The 14,040-nt window shown below is 35.5% G+C and overlaps 1 protein-coding gene across 1 annotated transcript in view; it reads right to left on the bottom strand.

The window, feature by feature from the left end:
* LOC148774142 (butyrophilin subfamily 1 member A1-like) overlaps positions 1 to 14,040 on the bottom strand; it is a 181,702-nt gene that overhangs the window by 66,937 nt on the left and 100,725 nt on the right. Inside the window, exons 2-3 of the mRNA XM_088831248.1 lie at positions 8,349 to 8,490; positions 7,249 to 7,269 (exon numbers count right to left, since the gene is read on the bottom strand). Coding sequence (XP_088687374.1) covers positions 7,249 to 7,269; positions 8,349 to 8,490 — 163 coding nt within the window. The remainder of the gene's footprint in view (positions 1 to 7,248; positions 7,270 to 8,348; positions 8,491 to 14,040) is intronic.

The following is a 14,040-nucleotide window of genomic DNA, read 5'->3' as shown; positions in this document are numbered from 1 at the left end:
GGCAAGAATGGACGGAGGAACCTGGTAGGCTACAGTTCATGGGGTCGCAGAGTCGGACATGACTGAGGAACTTCACTTTCACTTTTATCTTGGAAAAACTTTCAAATCAGAAAACTTTAAAATGACTAAACCTTGCTAAAAGATTACTCCTAATACCCCTTGGACTGTGAAGAAAGCTGATCGCTGAAGAATTGATGCTTTTGAACTGTGGTGTTGGAGAAGACTCTTGAGAGTCCGTTGGACTGCAAGGAGATCCAACCCGTCCATCCTAAAGGAGATCAGTCCTGGGTGTTCATTGGAAGGACTGATGCTAAAGCTGAAACGCCAATACTTTGGCCAACTCATGTGAAGAGTTGACTCACTGGAAAAGACTCTGATGCTGGGAGGGATTGGGGGCAGGAGGAGAAGGGGACGACAGAGAATGAGATGGCTGGATGGCATCACTGACTCTATGGAGGTGGGTTTGAGTGAACTCTGGGAGTTGGTGATGGACAGGGAGGCCTGGCATGCTGTGATTCATACTGTGATTCATGGGGTCGCAAAGAGTCAGACACGACTGAGCCACTGAACTGAACTGAATACTCCTTGAAGAAGGTAACATATATGTGCATAAATGGCAAGGACAGGACAAACGAAAGAAAAAGTAATGAGGAAACTGAATAACATCTAAGAATGCAGACTTCAGTAAAAATAAAAGCTGCATGACAAAAAGTGATGTAAAGGTCTACGTACATTGGAGTTGAAGGAGGTGATCATGGAGAGCTGAAAACCAATGTCAATGAAACAGATGAAACTTGAGTAGGCACAGAGTATAATATAATAATAGGACTTGCCTTTGTCATGTTCACATTTATCTGAAAAAAATAAAATAAAGTCATTGAAACATAGTGAAGGCACAGTGTTAGGAAGAAGGAGGATAATAATTTGAATTCCTCACATTGCTTATTCTTTTGTTAAAACTGGATGCACCTTTCTAAGAACTGTAGCCATACTTCCAAAGTACATGCAACCCATGAAAGGGAAGATTGTTTTATCTCTGCCCAGCCATTTGTACAAAAGGAATTAATATAGGGAATGGAATCAGGACTAATGTTAGCATAGGACTTCCTCTGAGATAAGACCACTGCAGCAGCACAGTAATGGCTTCTTCAAGTTGGATAAATGAAAAGATCCTACTTAATAGACCAGTCCCAAAAAGAGAGAGTGAAAATCATGGACCTATTAATCTCATTGCTTTCATCTCAAAAAATTCATAATGCATTACAGAAAGACTCTGGAAGACAGACAAACCCATTGTTATAGGAAAGAAAAGGTATAGGATATGAGAACAACAACAAAAAAAGATGAAATGGTAGGAAGAAAAGGAATAACAGGAGGAAATTAAGAGAGAAGTTCAAATTTAAGAGTGAACATTCAGGAGAAGGAGAGCTAATGGAGGGCACAGAGAAGAAAGGGTGGGGCTGTTACAGATACCAAAGGTGTAGTCCTTAAAGAGTTAAAGGAGCAAAGATTTCTCAGAGAATCTTACCAAGTTTTTCACAAATATCATCTGAAAAAATAAAATGAAAAACCTCTTGTAAATACCATGGAAACACATAAGAAGAAAAATAAAATTTTTGAAAAATCTGAATGCAATGGACAAAGTATTGGGATGCAGATAAAAGCATACACACACACACACACACACACACACACAGACAATATCAAGCACAAATATAAACATACCCACAGTAGCTGAAAGCTTCTCCATTCTATCCAGAATATGTGCTACAAAAAAGAAAAAAATAAAAATGAATAAAGAGAATTTTCTGAATGGATAAGACTTTTTGGAATAGTATTTTTGGTAGTTAACTTTTCCACATGCTCATAGTGTCATTTGACATAATTAAGGTTTTAATTATTCAGTATGCTTTCTCTAATAGGTTTATTGGCTGCTATTAAATATATGCTGCTAACTCTAATTTTGTTGTAGTTCCATTATATAAAATCACCACAAACACTGAACCAGAGTATCCTGAACCACTGCTCCTTAAGAAACCACAGGATTTTAATTCCTGGATAATGATTTACAACGTTTTTGTCAACAGATGTCACAACATAACCTAATATTTTGTGAATTTTTATTACAATTCATGTTGAAAAGATGTTCATCTTAATTAGATCACGTGAAACAACAAATGAAGCAATGAACATAAGTAATGAGGGAGTTGAAATCAAATATCCAGGGCACATGTTGGACAAAACTTTCATACCAGTCCTTGAACATTCCATCATTTCAAAAGTATATGATTAATAAAATTTACATGGCAGAAAGTGTCTGTTTGTGCCAGTTGAATGGACAGGACAAAGCCAAGAAATTATGATGGAAGAAACTGAGTGAAAAATAAAGATGACGAATTTCAGTTGGAAACATTGGATAATGAGGCAGAACTATGTGGAAATAGGCAAATGTTGGATTTGAGGAAGATGGTCATAGAGACCTGAAGATAAAGGGATAAGACTGATGTTTTCCTCTTCTTATTTCATATAAATTAACAGGAAAAAGAACTGAAAATTCATTCCAGTTGAGGGTCTGATGTGAAGAAGGAGCAAGGGCCAACATTTCAAACTCTTCTATATTTTACTCTTTGGCTCAACCTGACTCATATTTCTGAGTATTGACTCCATGTCATCTGGAGGTCATATCACCAATCAGTGAAAGTTTTATTGATTTCCATTTTCCTGCTGGTTCAAAGGGAATCAGAAGGTATATGACACCATGGGAGGTGGTAGCATAGGACTTCCTCTTAGATAAACAGCATCTGTCACTGGTGTTTCACTGAGATGTTTGCTTCTCAGAATCAACTGCACACCCACAATCATACTTAAGAGACTTACCTAAAATGAGGTGAAGAAATAAAGAGCACAGTTACTTCTCTGTCCAAATGACATGTTATGGTAGTCAGAGAAATCCTGCTACATACATCAAATAAATATAGTCCCAAAAGTATTCCCTTTGAAAGCAAAATCATAGTTGAAAAATGTCATCAGAAAAGGAGGAAAATTTTAAGGACTTAATGAAGTATAAAGCAAAAGAATAGCCCGTGGTTCAAAATGACCAATATTTTTAGATCTAAAGGCACCAATTTCCAAAGGACATCTTGCCAATTATAGGTAATGTATTTTTTCCCATGGAAATTTTGGTGCAAAATGAACATAGATGGGAGATGATACAAAGAGAGGAATCAGAATAGGACATCTCTGAGATAAACAGTAACAGTCTTTCATCTTTCCTTGGCCCATCTTTATTTTTAAGAATAGAATTCTGTTCTGCTCATATTCAAGTCATGAGGAAGCTACAATGAAAGTACTCTTCTATCTAAATCTATATCTTTAGCAGTACTTGTATGAATCCTGGTCTATGTGTGAAAAAGATATATTCCTTAATTCCATTCAGTCTTTAACAAAAATATAATTATGAATATCATTAATGAAAGAAGGATGTTAAACTTTTATTGGCTTTAGCAGTGAGTTATTAACTATCTCTTAGGAGTAGTCGAAGATTTAGCCTCTCAGGCCATTCACATAAAATTTCAAAATAGACTAGTATGTTATAAATGAAATCCCCTTACTATAAAAAGTCCTTCTATAAATACTTATGGTATTTCAATTTTTCCCATCATGTCCAAATAAAGTAGTGAAATTACATCACAATTACTACAGTGTTAAATAATTTAAACTTGGAAAATAGTATTTAAAATACATGTATGCCTAGAGAATATGTGAGTAAATAATCTGAACAGGTGAAAGGGACTCTCAAGCCCAAAGTGTTTCAAGAGTTACACTTGCATTTACACAGTTTGAGAGAAAAATGGATGGAGGTGTGTCACTTAACAAGTTTATAGACTTATCTCATTTCATAAGGTTTTGGAAGTATCGACTGTATAGTAGTAATGTCCCTGAACTAGAAATACATGAGATAGGTAGTAACATAATAGCCATTTTCCAGAAAACAAAATATATAATGTAAACCAAGTTTCCATCAGTGTCATTCCCTTTCACATCAAAAAATTCATAATGAAATTCTCGCAAGGCTCTAATGATCATTGGAAACAATGTTTGTATAAAGACAATACGTTAAATAAAATAAAAGTAGAATTGGGCAATGTTTAAGGGCAAGGAAAGAGAATAAGTGAGAACTCCATATGATTGATTTTATAAACTAATTGGGTAAGGATGGGCCGACATCCCATAGTAGGGGGATCAACAGCTGGTATATAGTTTAAGAGACTGGAATGTACAGGTACTGAGAAAGTGACAATTTAGAGGGTTATTGAAGCATAAATATTGTCAGGGAAATTTACCCCACTTTTTCTGAAGGTGATCTGAAAGATACAATGGAAAAGTTCTTGTCAATACCGTGGCACAGAAACAGTGAAAAAACTTGTAAGCAGAGAAAAATTCATATGCAAAGATGAACATACCAGGATTCATACAAACACAGACATACACAAACACACCTATGTGCAGGCACACACATATACCAACTGTGTCTGAAAGCTGAGCACATTGGTCAGAATTTACTACATACCTTGTGCAAGCATTATAGGATTATTGGTTGTGTCAGTGATCTTTTAAAATTTTTCTTATTTGTATATTACATGGGATACTAGAATTCTGTTTTTGGCTGCTAGGAAAAAGAAATAATCAATTCCTTTTAGATTGTAGCTATTTCGTATAAAGTATCCACAAATAGTGACGTAGAGAATTCTGAACCCATGCTTCCAGAGAAGATTCAGGGATTGGTGCTCAGATACCTGTATAAACATTTTCATGAAACAGTGATGTCATGAACTGTTTTTCTTGAGTTTCTATTTTAACTTGTGCCAAAATGAACCATATCTTATTTTAAGTCACATTTTCAGAATAATATGAAAACCTAGACTCATTACGGGTGAGAGTTAATTTAAAAGAGATGAGAAAACAATGATAAAACAGCACTAGCCATAGCAGCCATTAACCTGTATTAAAGTAATATATCCTTAAATTCTATTCCCTCTGAAAACAAAAATACGGCTGAAACTATAATTTAAAAAGAAGTTATTTATCTTAATTGGATAAATTAGTGTTTTATGAAATAAGCTTTAGGAAACACTGCAGGCAATAGGTTCTGGTCTTTGTATAAAAATTCAGAACTGAGAGATGTAGAGAAATTGAACTTTCCATAAGATAGAGAATACTCTTATGTATATCAGTAAAAGGAATTAGAGTGTCTTAAATCAACAATAGTGTTAATTAAAAGAGAAAATAGAATTATTATTGTTGGAAATTTTAAAAATTCCAGAAACTTATATATGAAATCCATGTATGCTTAAGAACATTTGTATAATAAGTTCAAGGTAGGTAGAAAAATAGTCCTTGATCATTGAATGTTATCAGAATACATATGAACTTTGAAAGGACAAAGAAGAGAGAAAAGAAGAGGAGAAATCCATAACTAAAAATTCAGATTTGAAGTGTAGACATGCAGAAGAGTGAGGCAATGAATGGCATATTGGTAGAATGGTGGAAATGTTTAAAAACATCAGGAAATCAGTCATTGTCAAGCATTTTAGGCATAAAGGGATGTCAAAGATACATTACCCAATTTGTGCTGAAGATCTTCTGAAAAATAAAATGGAAAAAATCAATGTCAATCTATGGAAAGACACAGGAAGAAAATTTAAATTTATTGAAAAAATTGTATTTAACATTAAAATCATTAGGATATAGATACACACAAATTCAAGAAATCATAGATACTCATTCAGTCACATTCAGATAAATTCAGACAAACTTGGATCAAAGTGCCCTTTTGAGGAAAGAGTAGCTTTTAGTGAAACAAAGCAGAAGGCCTGAATAAGTTTTTCAATTTAAAGAAACATTTTAAGAACTGTAGCTCTGGTAATTACTTGATACAATTTTTAGTAATCTCCTTGATCTTAGTTTTTAATTATTCAGTTTTTTATCTTTAATGAATTTTATGATTTGGCTAATGATGAATAGTCAATACTTCTATTGAGAAAGCTCTGCTATATATAATCCACAAACAATAAAGTGAACAGTGCTGAACTATTGCTTCTGTAAGACCTGCAGATTACAGATGTATTCATTGTGTTTTCTTAACAGCTTCATGTATAACTGCATTTTATATAAATATAATTTTAACTCATGCTTCAATAAAGTCACATGAAAGAAGGGAAATGAAGTACTAATGTCAAGAAAAATTTTTTTGCAATACAAACATGACAGTTCTTATTACAATAAATATGCTTTTAAGAATTTTAAATTTAATCTCATCTGCTTATCAAAATACATACAATTTAAAATAGCATTAATTTACACATAATGGAATCGGCTCAGGGTGGATGTTTCATTTCTTTGTATTGACTGACACCTTAATTCAATGCAGAGGTGAGGGGTGACTTTAACACTGGAAGACAATGCTGACTTAAATTTTTTAAATGTACGGAGGTAATGGTCTAAAAAACCAGTACTCAAAAACCATCAAAAAAAAAAAAAAAAAAAGAACCATTTCCTAGTCAGTAACAGTGGCCCCAGGGGTCTCTCTTGAGTGGGCATCACAACAATACCACCAGGAACACAGGAAAGCTGACCTTCTACCAACCACTGGATTGCACGAGGCCCTACAGGAGACTTCCACAGGGCTCAGGAGGCCAAGAAAAGAAACCTGTCATCTCCAAAACACCCATCCTGGGAGCACAGCATGCCCTGATGCTCACTGCAACTTCCCTGAACAGAGATACCAAGCTCTTTTTGGTCCTCCTGGCCCAAGTGACTCGAGGTTGATCCTGGGGATTCAAATAAGATTACCCCAGAGCTTTGAAGAAAGGACTTTTTAGTTATTTTTTTGAAAGAACTTTTTAAATGAAATGATGGGAGCTATCTTGAAAAAGTTTTCAAATCAGAAATTTTAAATACTACAGAAGTTTGCTAGAAAATTATAAAGAATATTTCCTTGGCAGAAAGGAAACATGTATGGACATAAATTGCAGGGATGGGACAAACCAAAGAGAATAGTAGTCAGGAAGGTGAATACAATTAAAGATTTAAGACTTCATTTACAATAAGAACACCATGAAAAAGAAGTATGTAAAGCTCTATGTACATTAGAGTTGAGAAAATTGATCATGGTGAGTTGAAGACCAATGTCAAAGAAACTGATGAAACTTGAATGGGTACAAAGAGTAATACACTAATGGCACTTGCCTTTATCCTCTTCATACTTATCTGAAAAAATAAAAATAAAAATTATTCAAACATAAAGAAAGCACAATGTCAGGAAGAGAGAAGGACAATAATTTGAATTCCCCATATTGTTACTTCTTTTGTTAAAACTAGACCCACCTTGCTAAGAACTGGATGCAAAGGCTCCCAAAGGTCATGTAACCAATGAAAGAGAAGATTGTTTTACCTCTCACAGCCATTTGTGTGAAAGGAATTAATATAAGGAATGAAATCATGACTGAAGTTAGTGTAGTACTTCCTCTGAGATAAGCCTTACCAATCACTGGTATTGCATTAAACATAGCTTTGCAGAATAAAAGACAAACAAGCTTACATTAATGAGACAGGAACTTAAAATGTGACGAAAAGCCTACAGTGAAAGTACCACTCTTGTCAAAAACTGTCTCTATAGCAGTAGTCATAAGAAACCTGCTACCAACACTAAAGATAAGTGTTCCCAAATTGCCTTTAATCAGTAAACCAAAATATAATTGACATATCATTTGAAAAGGAGAGTGTTATTGGCACTAAAACAGACATATAGTTCAATGGGACAGAAGAGAAAGCCCAGAAATAAATCTGCACACTTAAGGTCAATTAATCTTCCACAAAAATGGCAAGCATATGCAATGGGGAAAAGACAGTCTCTTTGGCAAGTGGCCTTAGGAAAGCTGGACAGCCATATAAATCAATGTGAAACACCCCCCCCCCCTCCCCGTGTAAACGTCAATCTAACATTTGCTCACATTTTACAAGTTCCTGGGACTTGGGCAATCAAACATTTGCTCACATTTTACAAGTTCCTGGGACTTGGGCAATCCAACATTTGCTCACACTTTTACAAGTTCCTGGGACTTGGGCAATCCAACATTTGCTCACACTTTTACAAGTTCCTGGGACTTGAGCAACCAAAAACGCCTTGCAGAAGGAAAAAAAAAACAAAACAGCCCCTCCCTGGAGGCTCACGTTTCACAAGGAAAGTCCCTAAGCTGCATTCCCCTAACCTTTAAACGAGCCAATCATGTACCTACCTGTGTGATATGCTAACTATGTGGTTTTTGGCCTTAAAACCGGTCTGTAACTGTTGCTAGGGGTCCTCGGCTCGCTTTTGATGCGGAGGGCCCGTTTGCGCAAACGTTCAATAAAATCCTCTTGCTGATTACGTCTGTCGGCATGGTGCTTGGGTCCCAGGGTCTCCCACCCGGACGTTGGTTTGGGCAAAGGCTGGCCCAACAAATGAAGTTAGAATACTTGCTCACACCATACACAAAAATAAACTCAAATGCCTTAAAGACTTAAATATAAGACATAACACCATAAAATTCCTAGAAGAGAACATAGGGAAAACATTCTCTGGCATAACTTATAGCCATATTTTAAGGTCTACCTTCCAAGGTAAACGAAATAAAAGCAAAATTTAACAAATGGGACATAATCAGCTTTGCTTTTGCTCAGCAAAGGAAACAAAATGAAAATACAACATATGGACTAAGAGAAAATAATTGCAAATAATGTGACCTTCCCAAGAAGGACTTAACTTCTATAATATACAAACAACTCATACAGTTTAATAGTAAAAACCTCAAACAACCTAATTGAAAAATAGGGAGGAAACCTAAATAGACATTTTTGCAAAGAAAACATACAGATGGCCAACAAGCACATGAAAAAACACTCAATGTTGCTAATTATTAGACAAATGCAAATCAAAACTAAAATGAGATATCACCTCAATTTAGTCAGAATGGCCATCAAAAAATCTACAAATAGTAAACGCTGGAAGGGGTGTGGAGAAAGGGGAACTGTCACATTGTTGGTGGGAATATAAATTGATGTATCACTATGAAGAATGGTATGGAGTTCCTTAAAAAATAAAAAATCCCACTCCTAGGCCAAAACTGTAACTCAAAAAGATACATACACTCCAATGTTCATTAAAGCACTATTTACAATAGCCAAGACAAGGGAGTAAACTAAATGTTCATTGACAGATGAATAGATAAAGAAGAGGTTGTATATATACATACAAAATGAGATATTACTCAACTATGAGAAGGAATGAAATAACACCATTTGCAGCAACATGGATATACTTAGAAATTATCATACTTAGTGAAGCAAGTCCAAACAGAGAAAGACAAATGTTGCTTGATATCACTTTAGAGTCTAAAACATTATTCAAATGAACTTATTTACAAAATAAACAGAGTCAGAGATACAGAAAATAAACTTATGGTTACCAAAGGGGAAAGGGAGAGAAGAGATAAATCAGGAGTTTGGGATTAGCAGATACAAAAAGGTATTATGTAAAATAAATAAACAATAAGGTCCTACTGTATAATACAGGGAACTATATGTAGTATCTGGTAATAAATATGGTGGAAAGAATAAAGAATGTATATATAATACATATATCTAAATGTATGTGTGTGTGTGTGTTAGTTTCCAAGTTACATTTGACTCTTTGCAACCCCATGGACTGTAGCCTACCAGGCTCCTCTGTCCATGGAATTTTCTAGGCAATAATACTAGAGTGGGTAGCTTTTCCTTTCTCCAGGGGATCTTCCTGATCCAGGGATTGATTCTGGATCTCCCACATTGCAGATAGATTCTTTACCATCTGAGCCACTAGGGAAGTACATATAAATGAATATATAACTGCAAATTAACAACACTTCAAGTAAAAATAAAAGGAAGATGTTAAAATTTTTATGATTTTATTAGTGCTTTATTGAAAATATCCTAGGACAAGAGCGTTAACACTTATTCACATAAAAATTTCTGGATTAAAAGATGTATAATATACATTCTTTCATTAAGATTTAAGGTCCTTCACACATTGAAAAGATATTTTAGTTTGAAGAATGAAACTTGTGTGAATAAAAATGCAAAAGTACAGAGAATATTTACTATAGATGGAAAGGGAAAAAGCTAAGAAAAATTTTGGAATGTAGCTTCAGTATAACTGGGAATATGTGGATAAGATAATCAAGGACAGGAAAGAATAAGATACAAGCACACTCCAGACCAATGAATTTATAAAATTTTTGATAATACAATAGATGGAAATATTTCATTCTTGGCTTTTGGAAGTTTATCATGTCTTAAAGTTGAGTAGTATAAGTGAATAAAAAACTCATAAGAGATAAGAAACTCAACTTGGATAAGTGAAAAGATCTGATATAATGAACTTGTCCCAGGAAAGAAAGAGAGAGTAGAAACCACGGACCTTTTAATCTCATAGCCTTCATTTCAAAAAATTCATAATGTATTATAGAAAATCTCTGGAAGAGAGCCAAACCCATTATTTAGGAAAGAAAATGTATAGATCCTAAGAACAACAGTAGAAAAAAGATGAAATAGGAATGGTGAAACAAAAAAGAACAATAGGAGGAAATTAAGAGAGAAGTTCATATCCAAGATTTAACACCCAGGAGAAGGAGAGCCAATGGAAGGCATAGAGAAGAAAGGGTGTGGACTGTTACAGACACCAATGGAGTAGTCTTTAAAGAGTTAAAAGAACAAAGATTTCTCGAAGAAGCTTACCAAGTTTTTCATAAATATTTTCTGAAAAATGAAATGGAAAACTTATGTAAATACCATGGAAACACACATGAAAGAAAATAAAAAATTTGAAAACTCTGAATGCAATATTCACGGTACTGGGATACACACAAAAACATACACACACATATGTACACAGACAACACTGAGCACAAAGAAATAAACATACCCACAGTGGTTGAAAAAAGCTGCTCTTTTCTACCCAGAGTATATTCTAAAAAAAAAAAAAGAGAGAGAGAGTAAAAGGAATAAAATAAGAGAATTTTCTGAAGCAATACAAATTTTTTTTGGATAATATTTCTGGTAGTTAAATTTTCCACATGTTCATAGTGCCACTCAACAAGATTCAGGCTTTAATTATTCAGTACGCTTGCTCTAATAGGTTTATTGACTGCTACTAAATATATATTGTCAATTGTCATTTTATTGTTGCTCTACTATATAAAGTCACCATATACACTGAATCAGAGTATCCTGAACCACTGCTCCTTGAGAAACCATAGGCTTTTAATTGCTGGGTAACTATTCACAACAATTTTTGTCAATGGATGCCACAATATAACCTTATATTTTATGAGTTTCTATTACAATTCATGTTGACAAGAAGCTCATCTTAATTAGATCGTGTGAAACAAGAAAATGAAGCAATGAACACAAGTAGTGGGGGGCTGAAATCAAATATTTTGGGCACATGTTGGACAAAACTTTCACAGTTTTCTGTGAATATTCCACCACTTCAAAAGCATGTGCTTTGCTTAGTCGCTCAGTTGTGTCCGGCTCTTTGCGACCCTATGAACTAGTGGCCCTCCAGGCTGCTCTATCCATGGGAATTCTCCAGGCAAGAATACTAGAGTGGGTTGCCATGCCCTCCTCCAGGGGATCTTTTGAACCCAGGGAGAGAACCCAGGTCTCCAACATTGGAGTTTGATTCTTTACTGTCTGAGACACCAGGGAAGCCGTCCAAATCATACCTGAAGACAAAGGTATGAGAAAAGAATGAGACCGTAACTAGATTCACAGAGAAATACGTGAATGGGACCTGCTATTTTCCTCTTCACAATTATTGATAAAATAACAGGAAAAAGAACTCAAAATTCATCCCAAACAAGGGCCCAATGTGAGTAAGAGACAATGGCCAAAATTTCAAACACTTCCATACTTTACTCTGTGGCCCAACCTGACATTTCTGAGAATTGACTCCATATCATCCAAAGGCCTTTTCACCCATGGGAAGAACATTTTATTGACTTCAGTTTGTTGGTGAAAAAGGAACTGAAAACAAAAATTACACAAAAGGAGGAGGTAGAACAGGACTTCCTCTGGATAAAGAGTATCTTTCATTGGTATTGCATTGGTTCTATTGTAGTAGTCCTGTTAATATACCTACATGCATGAAAGAAATACAATCCTAAACATCATTCCCTTTGAAAATAAAATTGTAACTGGGAAATGTCATTAAAAAGGAAGGATGATAGATTTTTAAGGAATCTATTTCTTTGGTATAAAATGAAATAAAATTATGCAAATAATTTTACTACTTTATAATAATTGTATTTTGGCAATTTGGAGTCTTTTCGTAGCTCACGCCATGGTTCAAAAGGATGAATATTTTGAGAATTGGAAGCACTGATTTCCAAAGGATACTTGGCCAACCAGAGGCAATGTTGTATTCCATTCCCACCAACTTTTGGTGCAAAAGGAAAAAAAAAAAACATGGGCAATGACACAAGGAGAGAAAGAGGAACAGAGCTCCTTTTGGATTGAACAATAGTAATCATTCCTCATTCACTGACCTCAGTTTTTCTTCTGAATACACTGCAGTCCTGCCCCTATACATAGTCAGGTACTTAAGATGTCATGAGGAAGCCTTCAGTGAAAGCACCCATCTATCTAAATCTGTGGCAGTAGTCTTATGAAGCCTGTTCCCTATATTAAACAGATAGTGAAGTGAAGTGAAGTCTCTCAGTCGTGTCCGACTCTTTGCGACCCCATGGACTGTAGCCTACCAGGCTTCTCAGTCGATGGGATTTTCCAGGCAAGAGTACTGGAGTGGGTTGCCATATCCTTCTCCAGGGCATCTTCCCAACCCAGGGATCAAACCCGGGTCTCCCACATTGTAGGCAGACGCTTTACCCTCTGAGCCACCAGGGAAGCCCCCTATTAAACAGATAAATTTCTTAATTCCATTCAATCTTAATGAAAATATAATTGTGAATTATCAGCAAAAGAAGGATGTTGAACTTTTAACGGCTTTAGCAGTGAGTATTAACCATTTCTTAGGAATTTTCTAAAACTGGAGCCTCTCATGCCTTTGCATGCTGCTGCTGCTGCTAAGTCGCTTCAGTCGTGTCCGACTCTGTGCGACCCCATAGACAGCAGCCCACCAGGCTCCCCCATCCCTGGGATTCTCCAGGCAAGAACACTGGAGTGGGTTGCCATTTCCTTCTCCATGCCTTTGCATGAAATTTCTAAATAGACTAATATGCTATAGATGAACTCCCCTTAATATGTAAGCCCCTTCTACAAGCACATAAGGTACTTGTAGATTTTCCTAAAATTGTGTGCGAATAATCCAATGAAAAGACATTACAGTTACTGTGGTATGGAATAATTAAAACTCAGGAAACAGTATGCAAAATATTTGTGTACCTAGAGAATATGTTAGTAAACGATCAGAGCAGTGGAAAGTGAGCCTAAAGCCCCAAATTATTCACTGAATTACATTTGAATTTATAGAGTCTTTGAAAGGAAAATGGATGGAAATGTGTCACTCAGCAAGTTTGTAGAATAGATCATCTCATATGGTTCACAGAGCTATCAATTGCATGGTAATGGCTCCTGAACCAGAAACACATGAGAGATTTAGTAAGTTAATGGCCATTTCCCAGAATATATGTGTGTGTATATGTTAGTCCTCAGTTGTGTCCCACTCTTTGGACTGTAGCCCGACAGGCTCTTCTGTCCATGGAATTCTCCAGGCAAGAATAGTGGAGTGGGTAGCCTTTCCCTTCTCCAGGGACTTTCCCAAACCAGGTATCAAACCCAGGTCTCCTGCATCTCAGGCTGTTTTTTACTGTCTGAGCCATCAGGGAAACCCATATATATATAAAACCAAGTCCTCATCAGTCTTATTTTCTTCACCTCAAAAATTCATATGAAACTCTGGCAAGATTTTGAATAATAGAAGCAGACTATGTTTTCAGAGAAATA

Source organism: Moschus berezovskii, chromosome 23 (genome assembly GCF_049115385.1).
Source record: "Moschus berezovskii isolate FMDL1 chromosome 23, NW_MosBer_1.0, whole genome shotgun sequence".
Taxonomy (NCBI): Eukaryota; Metazoa; Chordata; class Mammalia; order Artiodactyla; family Moschidae; genus Moschus; species Moschus berezovskii.
This window is presented reverse-complemented; position numbering and strand designations above follow the sequence as displayed.